The 26,694-nt window shown below is 35.2% G+C and overlaps 1 protein-coding gene across 1 annotated transcript in view; it reads left to right on the forward strand.

Moving 5' to 3' along the window:
* LOC129616971 (glutamine synthetase 2 cytoplasmic) overlaps positions 1-9,063 on the forward strand; it is a 48,147-nt gene extending 39,084 nt beyond the window's left edge. Inside the window, exons 5-7 of the mRNA XM_055532444.1 lie at positions 7,705-7,800; positions 7,915-8,018; positions 8,682-9,063. Of these exons, the coding sequence (XP_055388419.1) occupies positions 7,705-7,800; positions 7,915-8,018; positions 8,682-8,973 (492 nt within the window). The 3' untranslated portion in view covers positions 8,974-9,063. The remainder of the gene's footprint in view (positions 1-7,704; positions 7,801-7,914; positions 8,019-8,681) is intronic.
* The last annotated feature ends 17,631 nt before the right edge of the window (positions 9,064-26,694 follow it).

A 26,694-nucleotide genomic window follows, 5' to 3' on the forward strand; every position in this document is an offset into this window, starting at 1 on the left:
ATGGCATCTTTATTCGCACATAGGTTAACAAATTCGTACGGGTATTGCAGAGTTGGCAAGGTCAACTCTATTTTTTTTCTCGTTTAGAACTAAAGAACAGTTTTTTGGAACTAAATTACTTTTCCACTGTATGGAAACAATCCGATATTATCTGTATCTTAAAGCCCAATAAACCGCGCTTAAATATTATGCCCATCAACCTATTAGGTAATTGGAAAATTATTTGAAAGAGGACTTAAGGCACGAATAACTAAATTTATGTGTGAGAGAAATATTTTACCAAAAGTGCAATTTGGCTTCCTAGAAATACATCAAACTCGGCAATTTCCCCTATATGTAGTTAAAATCATTGACAGCTTCCTTAAAGATAGAAAATTCAAAGTTAAAAATTAACACTACATTCTCCGATTACAAAATATTCTGTGTGGACTGCCTCAGGGATCATGTATTAACCTATAATATTTACATGCTGCTCTATAATATTTGCACGAGTGATATAAAAACACAAACTAACTGTAATATCAACCTATTTGCTGACCACACCGCATTGATATCATCAGCAGATAATCATAATCAAATTATTACGAATCTGGAAGAATTTTACTGCCACTCGTATTATTAGTACATACTTATATTAACAGTACCGGAAAAAATGTAAAATAAAAAAAAACACTAACAATACGCAGAGCATATTTTTTACACGAAGACATAAGACTTCGTTATCACCTGCTAGAAAACTAGTCGTAGATGATTTAGATATAGAGTGGAAACAATCTCTTAGCGTTCATTTCGATCTTAAATTAAAATTTCGTACCAAAACAGACTTGTTAAATTGAAAACACACTTGTTAAAATTCTATATCCACTAATAAACCGTAAATCGAATTAATATTTCACAACAGAATTACAATTTTTAAAACCCTTTTCCAGTCGTACATACTAAGTACATATGGTATTCACGTATGGTTTAACGGCGCTGAATGTCACAAAAACAAGCTTCAATTATGCCAAAACACGCCTTTGAAAATGTGTTTCAATATACCACGGCATTTCACCACCAATTTACTACATCAAAGAGCCCACTTTTTACAAATACATTCAAAGAAAAACTGGAAGTTTGTAGGAGCGTTTTCTAACAACCTGCAAAGATTCATATAATCCTTTATTAAATACTATGCCAAGCTCATAACATAAATCGTCTTTATCGACAATTTTTTTATTACGTGTTTCTCTTTGTTTTATAGATTTAAACTTTATGAAAAACAAAATAATTAAAACGTTTTTCAAATTTTCCTTAACTACATAATACTTTATTTATAGAAATGAATATAAACAAACAAAACAATTCCCAATTAACGATTCACTTAATTTAAAGATAGTTAACATCATGAATTTATAAATTTTTTAGGAATGTTAGGGCTCGGCAATCGAACTGCAGGCCGAAATTTGATTTGTTATCATATCGATAGAACTAATTAATGAAATTTCTTGAAATTAAAAATTTGAATTCTGTTTGCTCCCAAGTAACAATTTTTATCTTATAAGACTCTTGTAGGGCTATATGAAGCATTCTTTAAGAATATTACTCTTATATTTTCAGTCTTTTAGAACACTAAAAGATCCTAATGAGATCTATAACAACAAAAGCGCGCAATTACTAGAGTTATTGATTCTTGTAATGAGAGTTAAGCTCCCATTAAAAAAGTTTTTAAAGCATATAACTCACATACCAAAACTAGTATGAGAGTTACGAAAACTCTCACAAGCCACTTATAATAGTGTTATTAGAAAGAGAAAGCAATACATTATAGAATAAATATATCGGTCTTACTTCGAACTTTATAAAAAATATATCTATTCCGCTTTTTATAATTATTTTTTTAACACAAATGAAACAAAATATATACATATGTTAACGTATATGTTATGTAATCAAATAATATTTGTATTCAAAAATTGAATATTATAAAATTATAAATATGGAAAATTAAAATAATTTATTTGCCATGATTATAAATCAAAAAGTTGCTGGAATTAAAATTTTATTGATGAAAGTTGATATTGTACTTCGAAAAAAAGCAACGCCAACTAAAAATAATTAAAATTTAAAAAATTTTTATGCATACATATTTTTTAACCCATATTTATTCCTTTTGTTTTACATAAATTTTAAAATTTAAGAATTGTTAAACGAAAAATAAATATGCATAAATTCCCATTAAAGCTTTATTATATTCAAATAAAACTATAATTTTGCATTTCATTAATTTTAATTATAACATTATAATTTCTGTACAATAAATATTTTTCGGACTTCTTTCCAAAAAAAAAGAATTCTCAGTCTCATAAAATTTAGATAAGGAAAAATGACAATACTAAAATGGCGTGCCTAACAACTAGACTTATAAAGAAATTCTTTTAAGAACAAAATTCTATAAGAGTTGACATCTTATAAAAAATACTTTATGAGAGTTACAATTTTTTATGGCTTGCTGAAAGTAGTTTTGCTATCAGAGTAGCAGAAATTTTAACACTACAAGTGCTAAGTCTTACTATAAGAACCTTATGAGAGTTGCATAAAAACAAAAAAAGAAAAAAAAAATATGAGAGTATTGGAGTGTGATATGAGGGTTTTATGAGAGTTTTGGTCAATTTTTTAGAGTATTATTCTTGAAAATTGTTACTTGGGCTACCAAAAGTAACTGACTAAATGTTATTTAATATGTTAAGTTTATATGGATCCAAATGTGTATATGACATCTGTATGTTTAGTTTAATTTTAATATGAATTTATTCTTGCAGAGCATTGCTATATTCATACTAAACATGTGATTCATGCACATTGTACAGGTGCTAGAACAAAGCTGTTTACAACAATGCATAAGGAGGTGAACTTTGTATTTTTATTTTGAAATTTAAGTTCATATTCATTTCAAATCATTACTTATTGATTGACAAAAATGATCATTGGGGGTATGAGGATGTATTATTTATATTCTTCGTTTCAACGAAATCAAAACTTGGATTTTCCTTCCTTCATTAAATGAGTTACTCATGTACATATATTCATATTTTAACATCTTGGGTCTCAATGTATAACCATTGAACAAAACTAAAATGCCAAAAATAGTGAACATAAGAAAACCTATATGCGTTGAGTCATAACTGAACATACGAATAACACAGATAAATTTGATGTCTTGATTAGTGAAAAAAGCGAAAACATTTTATATATGTAGTTTTTCTACTTATTTTTATAGCTTTTTTTTGTTCTTGTTGCTTTTCCTTTTCCCTTAGGGAACATAGGACCTTCACATATCCTCGACAATTCTATCTTTTTTGCGAAATTTTTTTTAACTTTGGATCACGTCTTGCCGGATCCCTCTTATTGTGCCTTCACGGTTCTTCTCCAAGTTCTTCTTGGTCTGCCAAAGCTTCTTTCAATTGTGGATTCTACTCAATAATGTTGTTAGGCGCCTCAGAATGGCCAATGCATCTCCACTCTCTTCTTCTTATCTGGACTCATACTGCTTCTTGTTTTGTTATTAGCCATAATTCTTCGTTCATTATTCTTATGAACCAGAAGATACGGCATATAATTCTGAGACACTTGTTCAGGAACACTTGTAATTTATTTATGTTAACTTTTAACACAAGCCATGTGTTACTCCCGTAGAGAAACACAGGCTCGATGTTCATTAAATTTTCTGATTTTGTTTCTCTTGCCATTTGTGTCGATCTGAATACCAGCCGCAGCCTTCCGAATGCACTTCCAACCTTAGATATTCTGTACTCTATATCGCTATTGGTACACTACCCAACTACTGAAATTCTGCTACCTACTCAATCTAGGTATTTTGTAAGTGCATTGGCACCTGGTTCATTGATGGTGTATGGATGACTATATCATCCGCATACTCTGTACTCTGGAGTCTCTCAGAAAGGTGCCAGCCTATTCCTCACCTATGCGCCGCTATTTCTTTCATGTACTTATCGAGCACAGTGACGAACAGTAGTGGGGACAGAGAGCATCCTTGTCTAATTCTTGATGTTGTTATTGTTGGAGCGCTGAGTCCACCGTTATGTGATACTACTGTTTCTGCGTTTTCATATAGAGATCTTATAGCATTTACGACTTTACAGGAATTCTGTGTCTCCTTTGTGTAGCCCATATCACGCTGCGCTTGTTCGAAGTCTATGAATGTCGCGTACAACGGGCTGCTCCATTTTGCTGAATGCTCGATGATGACTCTCAAGTGGTTTACATGTTCTGTGCACCCGCGTCCTTGCCGAAAACCTGCTTGTTATTCTCTGATCTACGAAGCATTCTTTGCACCTATTCAGTTGTCCTTCAGTGGAGGTAGTTATCACGCCACTCTTGTTTCGCACTGGCTTGTTTGCGACTGTTCTTTTTTGATAGCATATTGATTTTTTGATATAGTGATCGTGCATCACGTCGGTCAGCAGCTTCTTGAGCCTCTTTTGCTATACTGTTATGGAACCTTCTTTTATCTCTTCTGGCCATCTTCTTAATACTTCTGCAAACATCTGTATGCCGGTTCGGTTCTGTCACTGGTAAATAATTGGAGCCTTATGCGTTTTTTTTTCTATGGCAGCCCATGTTTGTTCCGCAATCCATTTTTTCTTCTCCAGTTTTATGGTACCCAGCACCTTCAACTCGACTCGACGGTTAACACCGTGCATTTGTGTGTGTGTCATATTCCGCTCTCTGTTCAGCAAATTCTAAGCTACGGCCGACATCCTGATTCTTATATCAGCCGTAACAAGCATATGATCGCTCTGGGTATCCGTTCTTCTCCAGTTTTCATATACACGATTTGTTTTACCCATCTTCGACTGATACAAATGTAGTCTATTTGATTCTTAGTTCTGGAATCAGGAGAAACCATGTGCATTGATTTATGTGCAAATATTGTACCGTCTATAACCAAATCATGCTGTTTACGTGCGCCCTTCAATATTTTTCCATTGTTATTTCTTACACCCATATCATGGGCCGTGCCTTACTAAGTCCAGTAAGTTTGCAAGTGAATTTTTTTTATGTTTTCAAAAATATTCGAAATCGTAAAAATTCGTAATAGGGGCTCCTAGTTAAAACATAAAATAGTTAAAACATAAAATATTAAAAAAAATATTTAAAAAGATTAATTTTAAAAGTGTAGAGATAGCATGATTTCTATGTACACATAACTCACAATTAAGATCTTAAATAAAAGTTGTGTTTTCTTTCACTTCCAAAAGTTTTTTGAAAAAAAGTGCTTATTTCCGTCCGTCCGTTGATTTTTTGTTAACAAACCTTTTACACCCTTGAAGATAGAAAGCTGAAATTTTGTACGCATATACATCTTTACTAGAAACTTATTTCCGTAGAACAAAATTTTTACCTATCTCTCCCCCTCTAGAAGCCCCAAAACCCAAAAAATGGCCTTTTTTAACTATTTGTTACAATGAAACCATAAGCATTTTCGAAATTTTGCAAACACAGAAAGGCAGTGGCTTGCTTTCCCTAGCTCGGTATCCTATAGTTAAACTTTAAAAAAACAAAATGGCCGTTCAAATTTACCGTTATCTAAAGTCCTTTTTTTCCAAATTTTTGAGTTCGTTTTTCTTCTAGACCCCAGCCTGTAGAAACTTGAAATTTTAGGGGGCTTTTTAGACATTAACAGATAGTTCATTTTGTTAGAAGAAAATTTTTTTTCCATCTCTACCACCTCTCAAGTTATCGCCTCTTGAAATTTGTAAAATTTGAATTTTCGCACCTTATATTTCCGAAACCGCAAGCTTTTTCAAATTTCTATATAAACACAAGAAGCTAACGGTAAATTCCATGATATTAAAAAATATAATTGTTTTTCTTAACTCATACAATTAACCCTTAAAATCGAGCATTATGTTAACCCCACTTTATACTAGTTTTTGCTTTAGTTCAAGGACTGCATAAATCGTTCATCCTAAATATATGCAATCCTAAAAATAGTATCGTATATCAATGAAAATATTCTTAATAGTGTGGTAGATACACATAGACTGTATTTAAAAGCAGAATTTTCACTTGTTGAAGGGAAAAGTGCTACGATACAAATCATTGGTTTGACCCAACTTTATTTTTAAATTCCATTGATCGTATGTCTTTTTGTTTTTTTCAAAAAAAGAGTTTAGTATATCAAAAAATCTCACGATATTATGCACATTTTTTAAACAGCGTCTTTTTTAACTTCATTTCTTTTAAAACTTCAGAAATACATCTGACATTGATAAAAGTCGTTTAAATAGTTTGGCTAGTTCTGGTTGCTGTTATTAAGTTATTTGGCATAGTCGCGGAAATTATTGGGTTTTTATGTCTGAAAAAATCAATGAAATTTCTTGATTCCTTGTGGTAGCTGCTGTACAACTTCAGTAACACTGTAGTCATATATTAGAAACTCGTAACTCGCACATAGGAGAACAAATTCGTATGGGTATCACAAAGTTGACACGATCAACACTATTTTTCCTCATGTGAATAAATATGCCATAGCTGACTAGGAAACAGTCTATGACTTTAAGTTGTCGTATTACTATATTAATTTATGAAAAATTTCAGTATTGTGCGTTCAATGTATGGCCAAACTACTGTTGAAATTGTATCGCTGCTAACAGAAAATGCTAAGCAATCTCATTAACTTTTATCAAACACATTTGCCCTGCTAATATATTCGCTTGTGTGAAATTTCAATAACACAGCTTTTATAGTCTCTAAGATATAGTCAAATAAATAGGATTCTGGCATGGTCTTAGATATAGAGTTAAGTGTATGTTTTTGATCAGCGTCGAATTCTGAGTTGATTTAGCTTTGTCTGTCCGTCCGTCCCAACTATAACTCAAAATCTAATTGAGCTAAGTTCACCAAATTTTTCAAAAATGATTTATTGCAGTAAGTGCCAGAACTCTATTTAAATTGGACATGATCGGGGTACCGGTTCGAGTAGCTGCCATACAACTTCAAAATTTATTTAGCTATATCTCAGAAACTATAAAAGATGTGGTATTGAAATTTTACACAAACGAATGTATTAGCAGGGCCAATGTGTTTCATAAAAGTCGTTGACATTACTTGGCTCCTTCTTGCACCTGCCATACAACTTCAAAAGTTATTTGACTATTTTTCAGAAACTATTAAAGCTAAGGTATTGAAATTTCACACAAGGGAATTTTACTTACTCTAAGAAGTATGAATTCATCTTGTTATTTCTTGTAAAAAAATAGCCATTTCGATTTGAAGGTTGTTTATTCAAGTTCCTCTCTTAGCATTGAGACTTGTTAGATATAAAGACATTAAGTATGAGAAAAGCTAAAAGAAATATTTTGTTTTTCTTTTCTCCCATAGAAAAAAGCTTTTGACCGCTAAAAAAATTTTTTATTAACCTTTTTGCCATATCTTTTGCACATCTATATTGCATAGTGAGATCAGTTGTTAGTTAACTCATACGGCAATATAATTAAACTGCAATTCTAAGATTTCCTCTGAATTTATGCAAAATTAAGTGCTTATAAAGGTTCTATAGATCGATCCTTTACTTAGACCTAAAATGGTTTAAATATGAACTATAGACTTAAATTGTTAACGGGAAATGTTCCATTTTACAAACCATGTCTTTGATCGCCAAAAAATATTAAAATAAGTATATTTTATTTAATATTTTAGTGGGAATATCAAGTTGGTCCATGTTTGAGCATATCTGTAGCAGATGACTTATGGGTGTCGAGATATTTATTACATAGAATAGCGGAAGATTTTGGTGTAAGTACATATACAGAAACTAAGGTATTTAAATGATATTATTTTAAAATCAACAACAATTATACAAGTTTTTTCATATGTACAAAACTTCATAAAAAAATATCTTGGTTGTAGATTGTTGTAACATTGGATCCTAAACCGATTTCAGGTGATTGGAATGGGGCAGGTGCTCACACGAATTTCTCTACCAAGGTTATGAGGGAAGATGGTGGTATTAGGTAACTTTATTTTATTTAACTTATGAAACAGTATTTAAACTACAAGTTTTATTAATAAGTAGTGATAAATTAAGCAAGAAAAACCTCTAATTTTAAACTATAAAATTAATTCCTTTTTTATTCATTGTATTGGTACTATTTTTCTATACCTTCAGTATTCCAAATGTTAAAAAATTCTTATAATATGCTGAAAATAATAAATTTTGAAAATTAATCTATATCTGTTTGATTAATATAAAACTGAATATGAAAGTGAAATTTAATTTTTGCTTATGAGCAAAACTTTGTTAATACTTATTTCATTTAATTATATGAATAATTTCGTCATATTAATACAGGAAAATTACTAATGTAACGAGTGTTTTAAAGCATATCAGCAAAATTTGTAAAATTTTTCTCTGGAAGAATATGTGAAACATCGACGCTACAGGACTATTGGGAATTTGAAAGAGCTTTTATTTGCTATTATTATCCAATTTAAGAAAGGTATAAACGTTTCAAAAGAAACGTTTTTTAAAAAGTGTTCATTGATCATTTAGGAATTATAATTCAAAAACAGAAGCATTAAAAATTTTGAAAACTCGTTTTTTCTTTATTCTAATAACCTTACAACCAATTTTTCCAATATTTGGTTCAGACAATTTCATTTTTTTTGTCTTCCAGACATATCGAAAGTGCTATTGAAAAATTACGGAAAGTGCACGAAAAACACATAAAAGCGTACGATCCTCATGAAGGCAAAGATAATGAAAGACGGTTAACTGGAAAACATGAAACGAGTACTATACATACATTTAGTGCAGGAGTAGCACACAGAGGAGCATCTATTAGAATACCTAGAGGTGTATATGACGACGGAAAAGGCTATTTAGAAGACAGAAGGCCAAGCTCAAATTGTGATCCATATAGCGTAGTCGACGTTATATTAAGAACCGTTTGTTTAAATGAAGTTTAAATACTTATTACTATGTTACAATTTATAAATTTTTATATATATTCTTACGTAATTTAATTTATTTTAAATAAAAACTCGTTGGCATAAAAATTGCATTATTTTTAAATAACATATACAATGTCACAAGTTCTTCATATTTTGGTAAAAAACAAACTTTGAGAAAAAAAATCTAGCAAATTCGTTATAAAAACGATAATTAATTTTTTTTTATTTTCCTTATCAAATTTTCAATAGAACGCATGTAAATTTGTTTTTATACCTTGCACTTCGTGAAGGGCATATTCACTTTGGTATGGAGTTTGTCTTCTTGAAGGAGTCGTCTCCGGCATGGACATGTATATGTATTCTTGTCGGCATAAAACTCTGCGTTGATTTAGATATGTCCGTCCGCCCGTCGGTCGAGTCAAAAAGGTTTTTTTTTAATATTTCAAAAACTAAAAAAGATATTAATATCAAATTTTAAAGGTGTGTCCAATTATGTTCTATATATAATCTGAAAATTTTAATGGAGCGACTTCACTGGCACTTTAAATATTTGAAAAAATAAAAAAGTTAGATTCATGAAACTTGGCAGTCTTATGTCTAATTATAGATCCGATATATTTCTGAAGTTTTGATGGAATTCCTTGACAGGTACGAGTAATTGCTATACAACAATAAATGGTGCAGGCTATAATTCAATCGATTTATAAGACTGAAACGTCTTTAATCATCATATTACATCATATTTGGGCTCTAAAGCTACCATTATAAAATGTGCTTGTGTTTCGAGACTATTTCACGTTAATACTCAAGCTGCACTCTTGCTCAATAGTTTTTATTCATCCATTATCTATTCTAAAAAAAATAAAATTCAATACCGTCACTATATTTTTGAGCAGTGCTTATTCCACGCTTAAGCATGGAAAAGGTTCCTTACGTCGCATTCCCTTTTGTTATTTGCGAATGTAAATTCGAGTGATTTAAAATGCTTCATTTAAAACTCGGGCTACTTCAAGGGACGAATATGGAGATCCAGTGGTATCACAACTAGCTAATCTGGCTTAAGTGAATGCTTTGATAGCTACAACAATCTAACGTAACCTGATTTAATCTAAATTATATAATAAATACGCAGTTTTTTAAAAATCAAATCTCCTTTCCTTTTATTTGTGTATTTTCAAAATGAAATTTTTATTATTGAAATAATGTCACTTAATTCCCTTTATTTAAATTTTTATTCCCTTTTCTTATATTATTTTTTTTGTTATTATTATTATTTCACTATTTAGTACACAAATGGTCACTTAGAACTAAAGAACTTAAAAATTAACTAACCTTTCTTTCCCATTATTTTCAATTGTAATTAGATACCACGTTTGCAAAAGCGTTTGAATAATAATAATTTTTGTTCAGGTAATTTAAATAAGCAACGAGAAAAAAAATAGAGTTGACCTTGTCAACTCTGTGATACCCGTACGAATTTGTTATCCTATGTGCGAATAACTAATGTGCCATAACTAACTATGGGGCAGACTATGACTTTAAGTTGCCGTATTACTATATTAATTTATGCAAAATTTCAGTACTATGTGTTATTCAAAATACTGGTTGTGCCAAACTACTATTGATGTTGTATGGCAGCTACCAGAAAGAGCCAAGAAATTTTAGCGAATTTTATCAAGTACATCGGCCCTACTAATATATTCACTTGTGTGAAATCTCAATATCACAGCTTTTATAGTTTCTGAGATATAGTCAAATAACTTTTGAAGCCAAGTAATTTCAACGACTTTTATATGACACATTGGCCCTACTAATATATTTGTTTGTGTGAAATTTCAATACCATAGCTTTAATAGTTTCTGAAATATAGCCAAATAACTTTTGAAGTTGTATGGCAGGTACCAGAAGGAGCCAAGTAATTTCAACGACTTTTATGTGGCATATTGGCCCTACTAATATATTCATTTGTGTGAAATTTCAATACCATAACTTTTATAGTTTCTGAGATATAGCCAAATAAATTTTGAAGTTGTATGGCAGCTACCCGAACCGGTACCCCGATCATGTCCAATTTAAATAGGGTTCTGGCACTTACTACAATAAATCAATTGTGAAAATTTGGTGAACTTAGCTCAATTAGTTTTTGAGTTATCGTTGGGACGGACGGACGGACGGACGGACGGACGGACAGACAAAGCTAAATCAACTCAGAATTTGACGCTGATCATAAACATACACTTGAGTCTATATCTAACACCGTTATTTCTTAGCGTTACAAACGGTAAGGCAAATTTAGTATACCCTTCGAACATACGTTCGTACGGGTATAATAATAAATTTAAATAAAAGGGCAAAAGGTGTGGAAAATTTTGGTCGATAGAAAAATAATTTAAAATTTTGTGTTTTTTAAAACGGGTAGAGGGCAATCTTCATTTACTTTCATAGACATTTCACTATCAGGCAATTTGAAAGAGGGTTGTGACGTAATACCTCCGCCCTTAAGATCGGATTCCGTGCGGATTTTGTTAAAAACAACATTTAGCTTAGGTTTTGAAGTGTTAAGGTGACATTTAAAATAAATAACCAAAAATAAAAATTATAATTAGAACTACTACTATGATACAATCGGTTTCAACACTCGGGTACCACTTTACTGTGTGAGAGTATTCCAATTGTTCTATTGTTTAAATGTTATTAATGTTTTTGAAGTATAAATCTTCTAAATTAAATTCATTTTTTACTTTTTCGATTGCAATGTCCCGTTCTATGTACGGTAATATTTTCATTGAATATTCTTTTTGTTAACCTTCATTTATAAAGTCATTGATAGCAACTTTGAAGTTTATGAACTTTACAATGTTATTGCCTTTTATTTTGAATTCGTTTTGCTGTTCACAGTTATTAATTAACACAGTATGTTCCAAATTTTTTCTTACGAAAGTGCCCGTGGTGGAATGAAGAGCTTTCAAGAGCAATACCACAAAGTTATTCAATAAGGCCAAGGCGTCGGATTCGTGGAAGGAGTATAAAGACTCACTCAAGAAATACAATAAAGAAATTAGGAAAGCGAAGAGAAGTTCGTGGAGAGCGTTCTGCAAGGGCATTGATGAACTCCCCAGCAGTGCACGTCTTTACAGTGTGATTTCCAAAAATTATTCTAGCGGGTTGGGCCTAATGGAACAGTCTGATGGCTCCACGACTAAGAACGGAAAGCAGACGTATTAGCTTATGGCCGCAACGCACTTTTCTGAGTCGGGGATTCAACGCACTTTCCAGAGGGCATCTTGGCCCGGGAGGGATGCCTGGCAACGATCCCGTTTAGTCTTTACGTTGAGCAGGATAAGATGGACTGTTTTCCCTTTCAGGCCCTTTAAATCTCCAGGTGATGACGGGATATATCCTGCGTTTTTGCAGAGGAGTTTCCAACATATAGCTAGAACACTATTGGAAATTTTTCGTGCCAGCTACGCGGGGTTACATCCCTCAGGCATGGTGGGTGGCTAAAGTGACGTTTATTCCGAAGGCAGGTAACCGACCAAGCAACTACCCAAGGTCTTTTCGTCCCGTTAGCTTTACTTCTTTTCTATTGAAAGCAATGGAAAAAGGGCAAATTTAAGAGCATTATTTCTGATCTTCCACAGCAAAATTTGCGTGTTGTGGGAAGGTGGTGCGAAGGCGTTGCAAATTCCCGAATTAGGTGCGAAATCCCTGCAAGAGCACTTTGGTTGCCTTCACCAGGCACAGAAACAGGAATAATTTAACAAGCCCAATTCTATTTGGTGAACGTATTACTTACTCTAGAGAGATGAGGTATCTGGGGGTAACCGTGGATGATCGCCTCTCCTGGAATACTCATATAGATAGAGTTATCGGGAGGGCTAGGGCGGCCTTGTGGTGGTAGGAGCTTCATCGGTGGGACCTGGTGAATCAGTCCCAGGATAGCACTGTGGCTATCCTGGGAATGACCGGCGCAATGCGGACGGCTCCTACCGTTCCGTCGGAGCTGATGATTAGGTTACCGCCACTGCACTGGCATCGGAGAACAGAGTCACGCTTCGTTTGGGTGCCGGGCCACAGTGGCCATGCAGACAACGAGGTTGCCCACGAAATGGTGCCGTCATGCGAAATTGTTTCTTTCGGCTAGCTCCAGCGGATTCACCGCAGAAGTGCTGGGAATGAACAGTAGCCGGGTTCGTGCTATTGCGGATTTCTCCACGGACACTGCCCAGTGAAGTACCACCTGCATAGGTTGGGGAGGTCGGGCTCCCCCCTGTGCAGATTTTGTGGAGGCGGTGATGAGACCGCCGTGCACATGCTTTGAGACTGTCCGGCACTTGCTGTCCGGCACCGGCATTGTCTTGGACGTGGGTTCCTAAGTGTTCCGGAACTTCTGTCCAACTTCTTTGGGAGTATCTCCGTCTTTATAGTTGGGACGGGGGATATTATAAGTGGGAGCGTGGGGACTACAATAAGTCAGGAATGGTTGCGGTGGTTCGGGGGTTGCTCCTGCCCCACTCGGTTACCTCGAAAATCTATTCTAATCTAATCTTATATGTTAAATCAGATTTTAGTGCTATTAGTATTTAAATTATTTGCAATAGATTGGATGATCTGGTATTATGGCTGTGCCTTTCGCTTACCCACTCTCGGTGTGTTTATAATAATGGTTCGGTTCAGTAGTCTGGGTATCTACATGCAGAGAATTTGTTCCAAATGAGATTTTAATGGTAAAATACCATTATGTTTTATATGTGGCAGATTTATATGGGGTCCAAAACCGCACTGTCACCTCCTAGTGGTGGGCCCGGTAATGGCGGTGGATAAAGAGGTGATTGAAACGATCAAAGTTACGTTCGTGTCGTGGTCATGTCTCGCGGGGAGCCTCTTACTTTGTGAGTTTCAGCTCTATATCTATACGTCAGCTGACGACAGGCGTCCCAAGTCAAGGTGAAACAGCATATGCCGATGACAGCGTGGCTTAGGGGGAACTTGGTCGTTAGTATGCGGACTCTGGATACCAGACGCCCTCCAGTTCAAACGAGTCTTCCCATGGTATGCCGGGCTCTGTTATGGGCGACTTTACTTTCCCGCGCTATTCGTGGGACCGAAAATGGAAAATATAAACAATAACAGCAAAAACAGCAACAACAAGAACAACAACTGTGACAAACACAAATACTGCAACAACAACAACAACAACAACAACAATAACAACAGCGACAATTACAACAACAACAACAATACTAAGGACAACATAAACCCAGTTAGTGCTCAAGGGTCTTCGGAAACAGAGCTTCACTCGACTGACGCAGAGGAGGAACTCCTTCTCACGCCAGTAGAGGGAAAGGCGGCGCCTCCGATGGAGACGGATAATCAGGATCCTCTTGGACCTATTATCCAACAAACTGAGGAGGACCTTACAAGGTTGGGCATCAGGGGAAAAAAACAATATTTCTCTGGTGTATCCAAGCGGCGTATCGCGGCCTATATCAGGGATGGCATGTCCCTAGAGGAAGCTCGCAGATATGAGAAGGAAAGGCTGGGAAAGCTGAAGGCCTGCGGATCGGGTGTTGTGGCCGACCATCTCCAGAAGAGGGAAAGATCGGAAAGCAACACCTCTGATGCAGAGCCCTCAAAAAAGAGGTCGATGAAGGGCAATACTTCTTCAAAGGCAAAATGACTTCTTATCGGGATGCAGTAGCACAGGTCAAGGTGACCATCACTCATAGACTGCATCCAGGGGAAAGGCTATCCGAAGTTCAGATGAGGAAAATCAAAGTAGCCATCATGGATGAAATGGATAAAGTTGTGGACTCTCATCCATAATTCACTGCAGCGTTGCAAAGGGACGGATGTATATACGTAACATGCAACAATCAAAACACCAGGGAGTGGATAACCAGTGTCTGTAGGAAGATAAGGCCTTGTGACGGTTGCGACGTCGTGGTACTGGATGGCGACGACATGTCCAAACAGCATGTCTGCGTCACCTACGTACCAAAGGACGAGACAACCGTCAGTCTCTCCAGGGAAAAATTTCTAAGTAGGATAGGGAAGCAAAATCTCGGCCTCAAGACAAGTTCCTGGAGGGTGCTGAGGATGGATAAGGAAAAGGGCGGGGCCCATAGATAAGAGCCGAAGGAAACGATATGGCTGTGAGATGCATCCAAATAAATCTACAGCATGCTAGGGCATCTACTGATGTTCTAGCTCATAGATTTATGAAGGATCACATCGATATTGCCCTTATCCAAGAGCTTTACATAGTGAAGGATCAGGTTAAGGGCCTAACAGGTGAGCTATTGTATGATAATACAATTGGGGGCAGGCCTAGGGCTTGCATTTTGTTTAGTAAAAGGCTAATGTATTTTCCCATTCCAGATTACTGTTCTAAGGATCAAGTAGCTGCGTTGGTGAAGGTGAAGTCCTCCGGGGGCTGGACAGAGTTCATTGTGTGCTCATCCTACCTCCCGGGGGACTGTGCCCACCCGGACGAGCAACTGAAGGATCTAGTGGACTTTTGTGGAAGGAGCCACAACTTATAATAGGAAGTGGTGCCAATGCCCACCACACCGTCTGGGGAAGCAGCAATATAAACAAAAGAGGTGAGTGCCTACTTGAATTTATATATAGCAATAAATTAATGGTTATGAATAAGCGCAATAGGCCGACATTCATAAATGCAATTAGGGAAGAGGTTCTTGACATCACCCTTTGCCCTCAATTTATCGGCAGTAGGTGGATGGCATGTCTGATAAATGAGGCATCCATGTCCGATCATAGGCAGATTAGGTTTGATATCATGGTCTCCGGGGGCCTGGCAGAAGAAATATATCGAGTACCCCAATTTTCAACACAGATTGGAGTCAATTCGAAACGCTCCTCATGGATGGGATTGGATCCGTTCCTGCTTCTGTCAGAACGGTGATGGATATCGAACTGGCCAGCGAGGCCCTGACGGCGGCCTACCACGGGAGCTGCCGCGCTAAGCCGAGGCGGAGCAATACGAAGTTTCCGTGGTGCAATGAAGAGCTTTCAAGGCTTAGACTAAAGACCAGAAAGCTATTCAATAAGGCCAAGGCGTCGGGTTCGTGGGAAGTCTATAAAGACTCACTCACAAAATACAATAAAGAAATTAGGAAAGTGAAGAGAATCTCGTGGAGGGCGTTCTGCAAGGGCATTGATGAACTCTCCAGCAGTGCGCGTCTTCACAGGGTACTTTTCAAAAAGTACGCTAGCGGGTTGGGCCTAATGGAACGTCCTGATGGCTCCATGACTGAGAACAGAAAGCAGACGTTGGAGCTTATGGCGTCAACGCACTTCCCTGACTAGGAGATTCTTCGGAATCACGTAAATGCGGTCATTGAACCGAGGGCATCCGGGCCCAGGACGGATGACTGGCAACGATCCCGTCTAGTTTTCACGATGGGCAGGATTAGATGGGCTGTTTTCTCTTTCAGGCCCTTCAAATCTCCAGGTGATGACGGGATATATCCTGCATTTTTGCAGAGGGGTTTCCAACATATCGCCAGAACACTGTTGGAAATTTTTCGTGCCGAATTATATTCCGAAGGTGGGTAAGCGACCAAGCAACTACCCAAGGTGTTTCCGTCCAATCAGCCTTACTTATTTTCTATTGAAAGCAATGGAGAAAGTGATTGATAGATTTATATGGGACGATGCACTGGGAAGCAATCCCTTGCATGAATCTCAGTACGCCTATCAGTCGGGAAGGCCTACTGTACTCGCTCTGCAGAGTCTGGTGGGGGTCCTCGAAACTCACTGGAGGTGCGGGAGGTGGCAGTTGGCTGCTTCCTCGATATAGAGGGAGCTTTTGACAACACCCCATATCATGTTATCTGTGAGTAGTAGCACAAACGAGGGATTGATGCGACGACTAGCAGATGGGTTAATCGGATGCTACAGGATAGGATTATTAAGTCCACCATAGCTGACGATATACTCTTTATCTCCGCTGCAAAAGGATGTCCGCAGGGCGAGGTTCTTTCGCCCCTCCTGTGGTCCATTGTAGTGGATGATCTAATCGCTGCTCTCAGGGGCTCCGGGGCGCGTGTCTGGGGATACGCCGACGATGTGGCCTTCGTCGTGCGGCGAAATTTTGAAAGCACTATTTCTGATCTTCTACAGCAAAATTTACGTGTTGTGGAAAGATGGTGCAAAGGCGTTGAGTTAAATATAAATCCAAGCAAGAGCACTTTAGTCGCCTTCACCAGACGCAGAAGCAGGGATAGATTAACGAGCCCAATTCTGTTTGGTGAACGTATTAGTTACTCTAGGGAGGTGAAGTATCTGGGGGTAACCCTAGATGATCGTCTCTCTTGGAATATCCATATAGGTAGAGTTATCGGGAAAGCTACGGCGGCCTTGTGGACGTGTAGGAGCTTCATCGGGGGGACCTGGGGAATTAGTCCCAAAATAGCACTGTGGCTATATACGGCCCTTGATAGGCCCATCGTCACCTATGCGTCGATTGTATGGTGCCGTAAGGCTCAGCAGGCGGGTGTGCGGGCCAAGCTAGAAAACCTCAAAGGACTGACAGAGACTTCATTGAACGCGATCCGATTCTAAGAATAACCATGTTGGATACCTGTCTGCCGCGGTACAACTTCGACCACAAGTACAGGGTTCTGTTTCCCGATCGATGGACGTGTGATCGGACGGATGGGTTCAAAACGGGGTCGGGTGTGGGTTCGAGTGTATACGGTGCCCGCCCGGACACGCGTGTATATGCAACCCTTGACCCGTATAGCACGGTGTTCCATGCCGAAATACATGCAATAGAGATCTGTCTCAGAATCAATTTAGAAAGAGGGTATAGAAACCGCACCATCTTTGTGTTCTCGGACAGCAGGGCTGCACTGCTGGCGCTTCGTTCATCTCAGGTTACATTCAAGCTGGTCTGGGGATGCCTTGCTGCTGGAATTGGCATTGGGGAACAGAGTCACGCTCATTTGGGTGCCGGGCCATAGCGGCCGTGCGGGGAACGAAATTGCCGATGAGCTGGCCGGGAGGGGATCTGGGGCTGACTTTGTGCAGCCGCTGCCTTTCTGCGGTCTGCCTTCTGCCGCCTAGGGGGCCAGGCTAGCCTGCCTACTCGCGGCGGAATACGGCCGTCACTGGCGAGACACGAAAGGGTGCCGTCATGTAAAGGTGTTTCTTTCGTTACTCCAGCGGATTCACCGCAGAGTTGCTAGGGATGAGCAGGAGCCGGGTTCGCACTATTGCGAATTTCTTCACGCGGCACTGCCCAGTGAAGTACCACCTGCATAGGCTGGTGAAGTCGGGCTCCCTCCTGTGCAGATTTTGTGGGGGTGGCGATGAGACCGCCGTGCACATTCTCTGCGACTGTCCGACACTGGCTGTTCGGCGCCGCAATTGTCTTGGACATGGGTCCCTAAGTGTTCGGGAACTGTTGCCCAACTCTCTTAGGGATATCTCCAGCTTTGTGATTGGGACGGGGATATTATAGACGGGAGAGTCGGGGGGGCTGCAATAAGTCAAAAATGGCTGCGGTGGCTTGGGGGGTTACTCCTGTCCCACTCGGCTCCCTTGGAATCTACGAATCTACGAAGCCACATATATCTAGTTTTTTCCACATTAATAGTTAATTTGTGAGAACATAGCCATTCCTGAATGATAAGCATATCACTATTGATAGTAAGCGTTAAGTCAGATTTATTGATTTCTGCATATATTATTGCCAGTACAAAGGAACGCCTTACCTGGTGACCCAGGAAACTACTACTATAGCAATTAAACACTGGTGGTCCCACAGAACTCCCCAGGATAATACCAGAATTGATGTTTTTTAAATCACTAATGTAGTTTTATACATAAGCACATCGTCTTCTACCTGTAATGTAGCTTTGGAACCATTGGTGTTCTGTTCTACTAACACCAAGTTCAAACAGTATACGAAGTACAGTTTTAATAATTTTGCTAAAAACTGTAATTATTGAAATAGGCCTATAATTGTTTACAACATATAACTCTCCACTTTTGTACCAACTTGTACCTGTCAAAGGTTTTAGGAATTCCTGCTTGCAATATTTTACTAACTGTGCCCTAACGTCAGCAATACCAGTTAACTTAGAATTTGACGAATTCTTAATTAATCCTTTTGTACCTTCTAAGGTTATTTTTGTAAATTTGAATGCGATTTAACGTTCTCTATTCGGTAAGTACGTAAAATTATAAAGCGATAATTAAATTCATTAAGATTTGAATTATTTCTTGTTGGTCAAGGTTTTTGTAAAATTCATTAGATTTTTTTAAATTATTAGATATTATATTTTTAATTAAATACCATGTAACAGCTGAATTGAACTTTTGTTTCAATATATAATTACTTTTTTCATTTTAAATTGATAAATGCATCAAAACATAAATAATATATATAAATATATATTTGTGCTTGCGATAGATATCATCGAAATTATTTATGTTTTGATGCTACTAGTTTCTAATTTTTAATGCTTTCAGACATTCGCTCTCAAACCCTTCGCTTTTGAAATTAGCATTTCTGATTTTACTTCTTTTAGTGATCTTTTTTTAGTGAGCTTTTTGTATACAATTTTAACAACAGATATGGCGACAGTGTTCTTTAAAATGATTTTTCAAAGTATATTAATCTGTTGTGTCAGCTCATGGTTTTTGTTTATATTTTCTTTTTTTAGTTTAATGTGATTCTGCAATTTCACAAAAATAATTTTATAATCACTCAAAGGACAGATAAAGTAAGTTAGATTTATATCTTCAATGTTCTTTGATAATATATGGAATGGACGCAAAATACATATCCATTGAGCTCTACAATATTTCTATATCCGTGTACACTCACATCGCTCAAATTGTTCATATCGAAATTATTGTTTCCAATTAGAATGAAGTCCTTGTTACATTTTAGAAATAATAGTTCCAGTAATAATTCACAAAATTTTTCCAGATGTATGACTTTTTTTTTAGGTACCAATAATATTATAACCCAATGACGTTATAATATTTATTTTTTTTATACAAACGAAGAGTAATAAAGCTATGAAAATCGTCACAATAAATCCATCCTATGCCTCAAATTTTAGGTCATTATGTACAAAGATACCGACAGCACCTCGCTTTCTGTATTTTCTGCTAGCAAATACGTTTTTTTTTTTCCTTTGTTCACTCCTAGAAGGAGCATAGGGCTAGTGCATGATTTCTCATGCACTAGTTTCATAGCGTCAAAGGGTTTAACTAGGTAGGTGACTAGCCTGCCGTAGTTTTTATTTATATATTAATTATTTGAGGTTATTAATATTTACTATTTATTTTTCTTAGTTTTTTTTTTTAATATCGAATATTAGAAATATTTGAAAATTACTTGTATAATATTTTTTTTTTATTAATATTGTATATTAAGTTATAATAATATTGAATATAATTTTTATAGTGACCTGACCGGGGTTTGAACCCGAGACCCTTCGGTTAAAGGACCGGTGCCATAACCACTGCACCAATGGTCAGATAGCAAATACGTTACAATAGTTATTTATGTTTATATCTTGATACTCCTTATATGTAATCCATGTTTCAGTACAAACGAGAATATTAATTTTATCTTTTTTTTCCATTTAGTTCTTTTTTACATAATTTATTTCTCAAGCTCTCTATGTTTACATACATAACTTTTAATGATTTTTGTTTTTGAAAAGAAAAGTTAATATCATTTACTAAAGCAATCTTGGTTTCGGATGGAATTCAGATATAATTTCGTTAGTCATTTAAATCTGACTCAGAATAAATAATTTTTACTCGGCTTATAGAAGTTTTTCTAGTTAAAATCTTTCTCTTGTTTGACTTCTTCCGTGGAAATTTTAATGCGCTTGATGTCAGTTTTAATTTCCTCGTAGTTGTTTCTAATTGCTATATTTTCTTATACTAATCCACCAATTACCCCGCGAAAGTTTAGTATTTCAGCTTTTATCTTTAGTATCTTTTAGGTTCAAGCCTTGGTATTTTTTATTATTATTTATATAAATGCTACACTGATTGTAATTCGTACCGACCATTTTGACCGGTCATTTAAATGATAACAGGTGCAAAATAAAAACGTATATAAATTATAATTCAGCAATTTTTTATTATTATTGAATATTATTGAAATATTTGTTACACATTCTTTCTATTCGTGTAGTTTAACACTGTCGCCCATTTGAGAAAAGGAATAAGCAATTCATAAACAGTTCAGTAGCTTCAAGTACGAACGACTTAAGTCTGTATTTGTGATTTCGGGATAAATGAATTTAAAATTTTAAAATAAATTTTGAAAAATGGTATGAAGTTTTTTGAACCAACTTTTTTTGAACGGAAGATATTTAAAAAAAGAAGCGATTAACTCAGAATCTGATGTAAAACAACTAACAATAGTCTCTTAATTATGGAAAAAGTAAGATAGACGGCTATACCAAATTTATAAAAAGCACAAATCTCGACTTAGGCCATTTGTGAAAAATTACTTTTGCATTTTCGACAAATTTAAGTGGACTTAAGCTGTTGTTGCAAAACTGAAAATATAGTTTTAGGTGACTTAAATTATATTGAAAAGGAAAAAAATTTTATATTGTTCCTACGTTATAATATGATTTTTCAATTTTTTTTCAAATCACTGTCATAAAAAACATTAAACATAAATTGAGGTAACAAATGAATAAACTTAAAAAATTATTTCTAAAAATTTGAAAACAGTTTGAATAAATTACAGCTTAATTAAATTTAAAAAAGGTAACAGTATCTTTTATTCTCCTCGGATTCTCCGACTAAATCTCTTAACTCGATTTAGGCGATTAGTGCAAGTGCACATAGTTAACATTTTAAATTAGGTCATGTGTGAATTTGACAATAACTCCGGCTATAACAGTCGTAGAACCACCAAATTTTGTGAGCATATGAAACTCAAAACGGAGAATTCACTGGTACACATATTTTATTTTTGCCTTAACTCGACTTAGGTGGTTCGTGCTTCAGGCCACTGAATTTTTGACAAATGGTGAAGAACTGATCGCGAATTAACTATGAACCCTAATGATTTTCTACACCCTATAACTTCTACACCTTTGAACTTTTGGGATATATCAGACCTCGGGTACTAGCCCTAGCCCCGATTTTACATTTGTGCGCAACCAATTTCTGAAACTGCATGCTTTTTGGGAAAAACCGGAGCTCGGAAACTGAATTTGCTGCCGATTTCACATTTTTTACCGTATCTGCGAAACATATCGTCGGCTGAGTTCTGAGAGGAGACACTCGCCAAAAACCCAAAACCGAGAAAATGCAATCTTAAGTTCAGATCAGTTTAAAAAAAAATCTACACGATAGGATTTTCTGTAAATTTTATAATTAACTTACATATTAGGCTTTTTAACTTCAAAATTTCAAAGAAATTTCTCTTTTAATTTAGAAGTTATTAAGATTTATTTTTGCAAAAATCAATTCTTTTTCCTTACCAATTTGTAATCTATCAATGCACATGGGTTAACGGTTCTTGGATATGTGTCAATTTAGTTTAATTTAGTTTAATCCTAAATTTTAGTTAATAAGAAAAACATAAACGTATGAAATCGAAAAAATATATTTATTCATGGAATGAATATTGTTTACTTTTCTTGACAAAAAGAAAATAGTAAAATTACATATTAACAAAATATATTTCTCTATAACAAAAAATAAAATTAATTCGCTTAATAACAGTTACATAACAGTATTTCTTCAAAACAAAAATAAGTTCATTCAAACTGATATACATACTTAAAATATTAAAGTATAACTTTGTAATACTAATTTTATATTGTTATTTATCTTTAGTTAAAGCTTTAAAGAAATTTTGATCACTTGCTGTTAATGGCAGCAATTTCTTCAAATCATCCATTTTATCTTTTTTACCGACCGTATTGTATAAACAATAGGTAGGTTATGTGATGGCTACAAATTTTGCATATCGAGTTTTCGGTGGGAATGCACTTCTCCATAGTGGGGAAGTGTAAAAAAACTGCTTTTAGCAACCTGTCGTTCTATTGATCTATCGGTCTGCCGGTCCGTCGGTCTGTTTTACATTCTTGACCATTTTAAAGAAAATATTCAACCAATTTATTTGAAATTTCACATATAAGGTACACTCGAGCATACGCGAAACCTCCTAACTTTTGGAAGAAATCAGGCGGCAGCAACTGGACGTTAACTACGCTTCAAAAATAAACATTTTTGCATATATAAAGAGAAATAATTAACTTCAAATCAAAATTCTTCGTACTAAAACAATTAACATATAAATTTTTTTGAAAGATCAGGACTCGAAAACTGATATGCGGGCCGAATTTACAGTTTTCAACGTATCTACGGAGCGAATTGATGGAATTCCTTGAAATTTGAAAGTTGAGTTCTGGTTGTTACCTAAACTAACTAGCGAGCATTTTAGGGATTTCGGGTAGCACAAAGCGAAACTCTACTAAGAGCCAAATTTACATTTTCTAGGTGTGCTAACCATAAGCTTATTAATGCCCTATAAATTAGAAAGAAGTATTTAACAGATATTTTTATAACACTTTCACTTAACTAGACAATACACACTGCGGTCGGTTATGTGCTGATCACATCAGATTTTTTTTATTATAACATTTAATATAAATGCCTGTAATTAACGCAAAACTTTTTTGGCTACTTAAGTTAATTAGTAAAACAAAATATAAAAAAAATGTCTTAAGATTAATACAATACAACTATTTATTTTATAACTATGTATTCAAATTGATGATAAACTATACAGTAGTGTAAATAAACACTAGTGATGTATAATATTATGCACCGATACTACCACATATTACTTAGTATTAATACAAATTTTGTGGGGTGGGGTATATTTCTTGTTTTTCAAAATTATATTTACATTTATTTACTTAAAATAAATTTTAATTGTTTTTTTTTCTTTGAAATTTAATTAATTTACTTTTTTAAAGTTTTCTAATTGTGCAAGTACAAAAAGGGTAAACCGAGCAACATATATAATCTAGTATTATTTTAGACACCTAATTTTTATAAAATTCTTTATAACAACAATTGAAATATTTTACCGACCGTATTGTGTAAACAATAGGTAGGTTATGTGATGGCAACAAATTTTGCATATCGAGTTTTCGGTGGGAACGTGCTTCTCCATAGTAGGGAAGTGTAAATAAACTACTTTTACCAACCTGTCGGTCTGTCGGTCTGTCGGTCTGTCGGTCTGTCGGTCTGTCCGTCTGTCGGTTTGTCGGTCTGTGTGTGCACGCGTGTATCTCAAGTTCGGCTGAACCGATTTTGATGAAATTTTATATGTAAGTTTGTTTCACCATGGCCACCATGGCACGGATCGATCAACTTTTGGTATATATCAGGCCTCGGGAACTGCACCTTTTAGCGGGCCTGTTTTACATTTTTGAACATTTTGAACAAAAAATTCAACCGATTTACTTGAAATTTTATATATAAGCTCAGCTCGACCGTCCGCAAAAATTCGTATGTTTTGGAAGAAATCAGGCATCGGCAACTAGACGTTTACTACGGGCCAAATATACATTTTTGTGTATATAAAGAGAAATAATCAACCGATTTCATTGAAATTTAATATATGAACTCCTCGTATTAAAACAATGAACATATAAATTTTTTGGGAAGATCAGGGCTCGAAAACGGATTTGCGGGCCGATTTTACATTTTTTACCATTTTGAAGAAAGTATTCAACCGATTTACTTGCAATTTCATATATAAGCTTTGCTCGATCATACGCAAAAATTCCTAACTTTTGGAAGAAATCAGGCATCAGCAACTGGGCGTTTACTACGGGCCAAATATACATTTTTGTGTATATAAAGAGAAATAATCAACCGATTTCATTGAAATTTAATATATGAATTCCCCGTATTAAAGCAATGAACATGTAAATTTTTTGGAAAGATCAGGCATCGGCAACTAGACGTTTACTACGGGCCAAATATACATTTTTGTTAATATAAAGAGAAATAATCAACCGATTTCATTGAAATTTAATATATGAATTCCTCATATTAAAGCAATGAACATATAAATTTTTTGGAAAGATCAGGGCTCGAGAACTGATTTGCGGGCCGATTTTACATTTTTCACCATATCCACAGAACAAATTGATGGAATTTCTTGAAATTTGATATTTGAGTTCTGGTTGTTACCGAAACTAACTGGCGAGCATTTTAGGGAATTCGGGTAGCACAAAGCGAAACTCTACTAAGAGCCAAATTTACATTTTTCTAAGTATGTTAACTATAAGCTTACTAATGTCCTAAAAATTGGAAAGAAGTATTTAACAGACATTTTTATAATATTCTGTAACACTTTCATTTAACTAGACAATACACAATGCGGTCGGTTATGTGCTGGCCACATCAGATTTTTTTGTTAGGTAATCTTTGAAAATTTCGATACCTTCTTTATTATCAATTCTTGAAATATCCATGTTAATAACGAACTTTGGTATTTGTATCATAGAGGGATTTGTCTTATCATAAATGTCCGACCAAATTACCCATTTAAAGTCATTTACTTCATTTATAGTAAAGTTTTCTTTATAGTTAAAAGAAACTGTATTACAGCTTTTATTCACGAAACACTGTGAAGGAACATCTACCGATTTTAGCATAGTTAATTAGTATTTTTTCAGGATCCGTGTCAGGGCGTACATTTACTACAGATCTACCATGAATATATATTGACTTTATGTAATTCTTATCGTAAACCACAATAACTTCACCAGAAAAATTTGGGGAATATTTGTTAAAATTCTCCAAGACATTCAATTCTAAAAGATAAAAAAATACGTTTAATTATTCATTTTAACTAAAAAACTAAAAATTTCGCAAATGTCTTTTTTCCGCACTTATTATCGATTGCTTTAAACAAACGAGTAAGAGCAGAAAAGAACATGTACGAGTTTTAAGAATTTTGGAGCAATTCCTCACTTAGTACTTCTTTCCAATGAAAAGAGACCAGTGAGGTAATTTTTTTTTTTTTTTAATGCATTGAAATTTCTAAATCTTTATAATAAAATGTCAATAACCAGTTTCTACACAATTTTGAAAATTTATTTAATGTGCTAGCTTGCTTAATTTCCTGCGGTAAATTATTGTAATATTTCGGAGCTAGAAAATCATAAGATTTTTGAAAGTGGGTTACTCTGCTTAAAGGAACACGAACTAAGTTTTGACTATTTATCCTTAGTCTATAAGAACTACAAAAGCGCAAAGGTAAGCGATTTTTACTTTTATAAAATTTAATTAAGCACTTATACGCAAAAAGATGTCTTAAGGGTAATACTGCTTGCGCTTGAAATAAAGGCCAGCAATGAAAAAGTCTTGATTTTCCATGAATGATTTTCAGTATATTTTTTGCGCCAAAAAAACTGGCTCCAGCGTATTATAATAGGTACCTCCCCAGCTTGTTATGCCATATTGAAGTTTCGAGTAGACTAGAGCATAATAAATTTTTAAAAGCAGTTCAACTGAACAATAAATTTTTAAACAGTAGAATACACGAATACAATATAACATATAGTTGTGTATTTTGCTTATATGTGTTTTCCAATTTAATTTGTTATCAATAGTAACTCCCAAATATTTATAGCTTTCTACGGTTTCAATTTTAAAACAATTACCTAAAAATTGGGTTCTAGATTG

This window comes from Condylostylus longicornis, unplaced genomic scaffold (genome assembly GCF_029603195.1).
Source record: "Condylostylus longicornis isolate FDR11 unplaced genomic scaffold, ASM2960319v2 ptg000351l, whole genome shotgun sequence".
In the NCBI taxonomy this organism is placed as follows: domain Eukaryota; kingdom Metazoa; phylum Arthropoda; class Insecta; order Diptera; family Dolichopodidae; genus Condylostylus; species Condylostylus longicornis.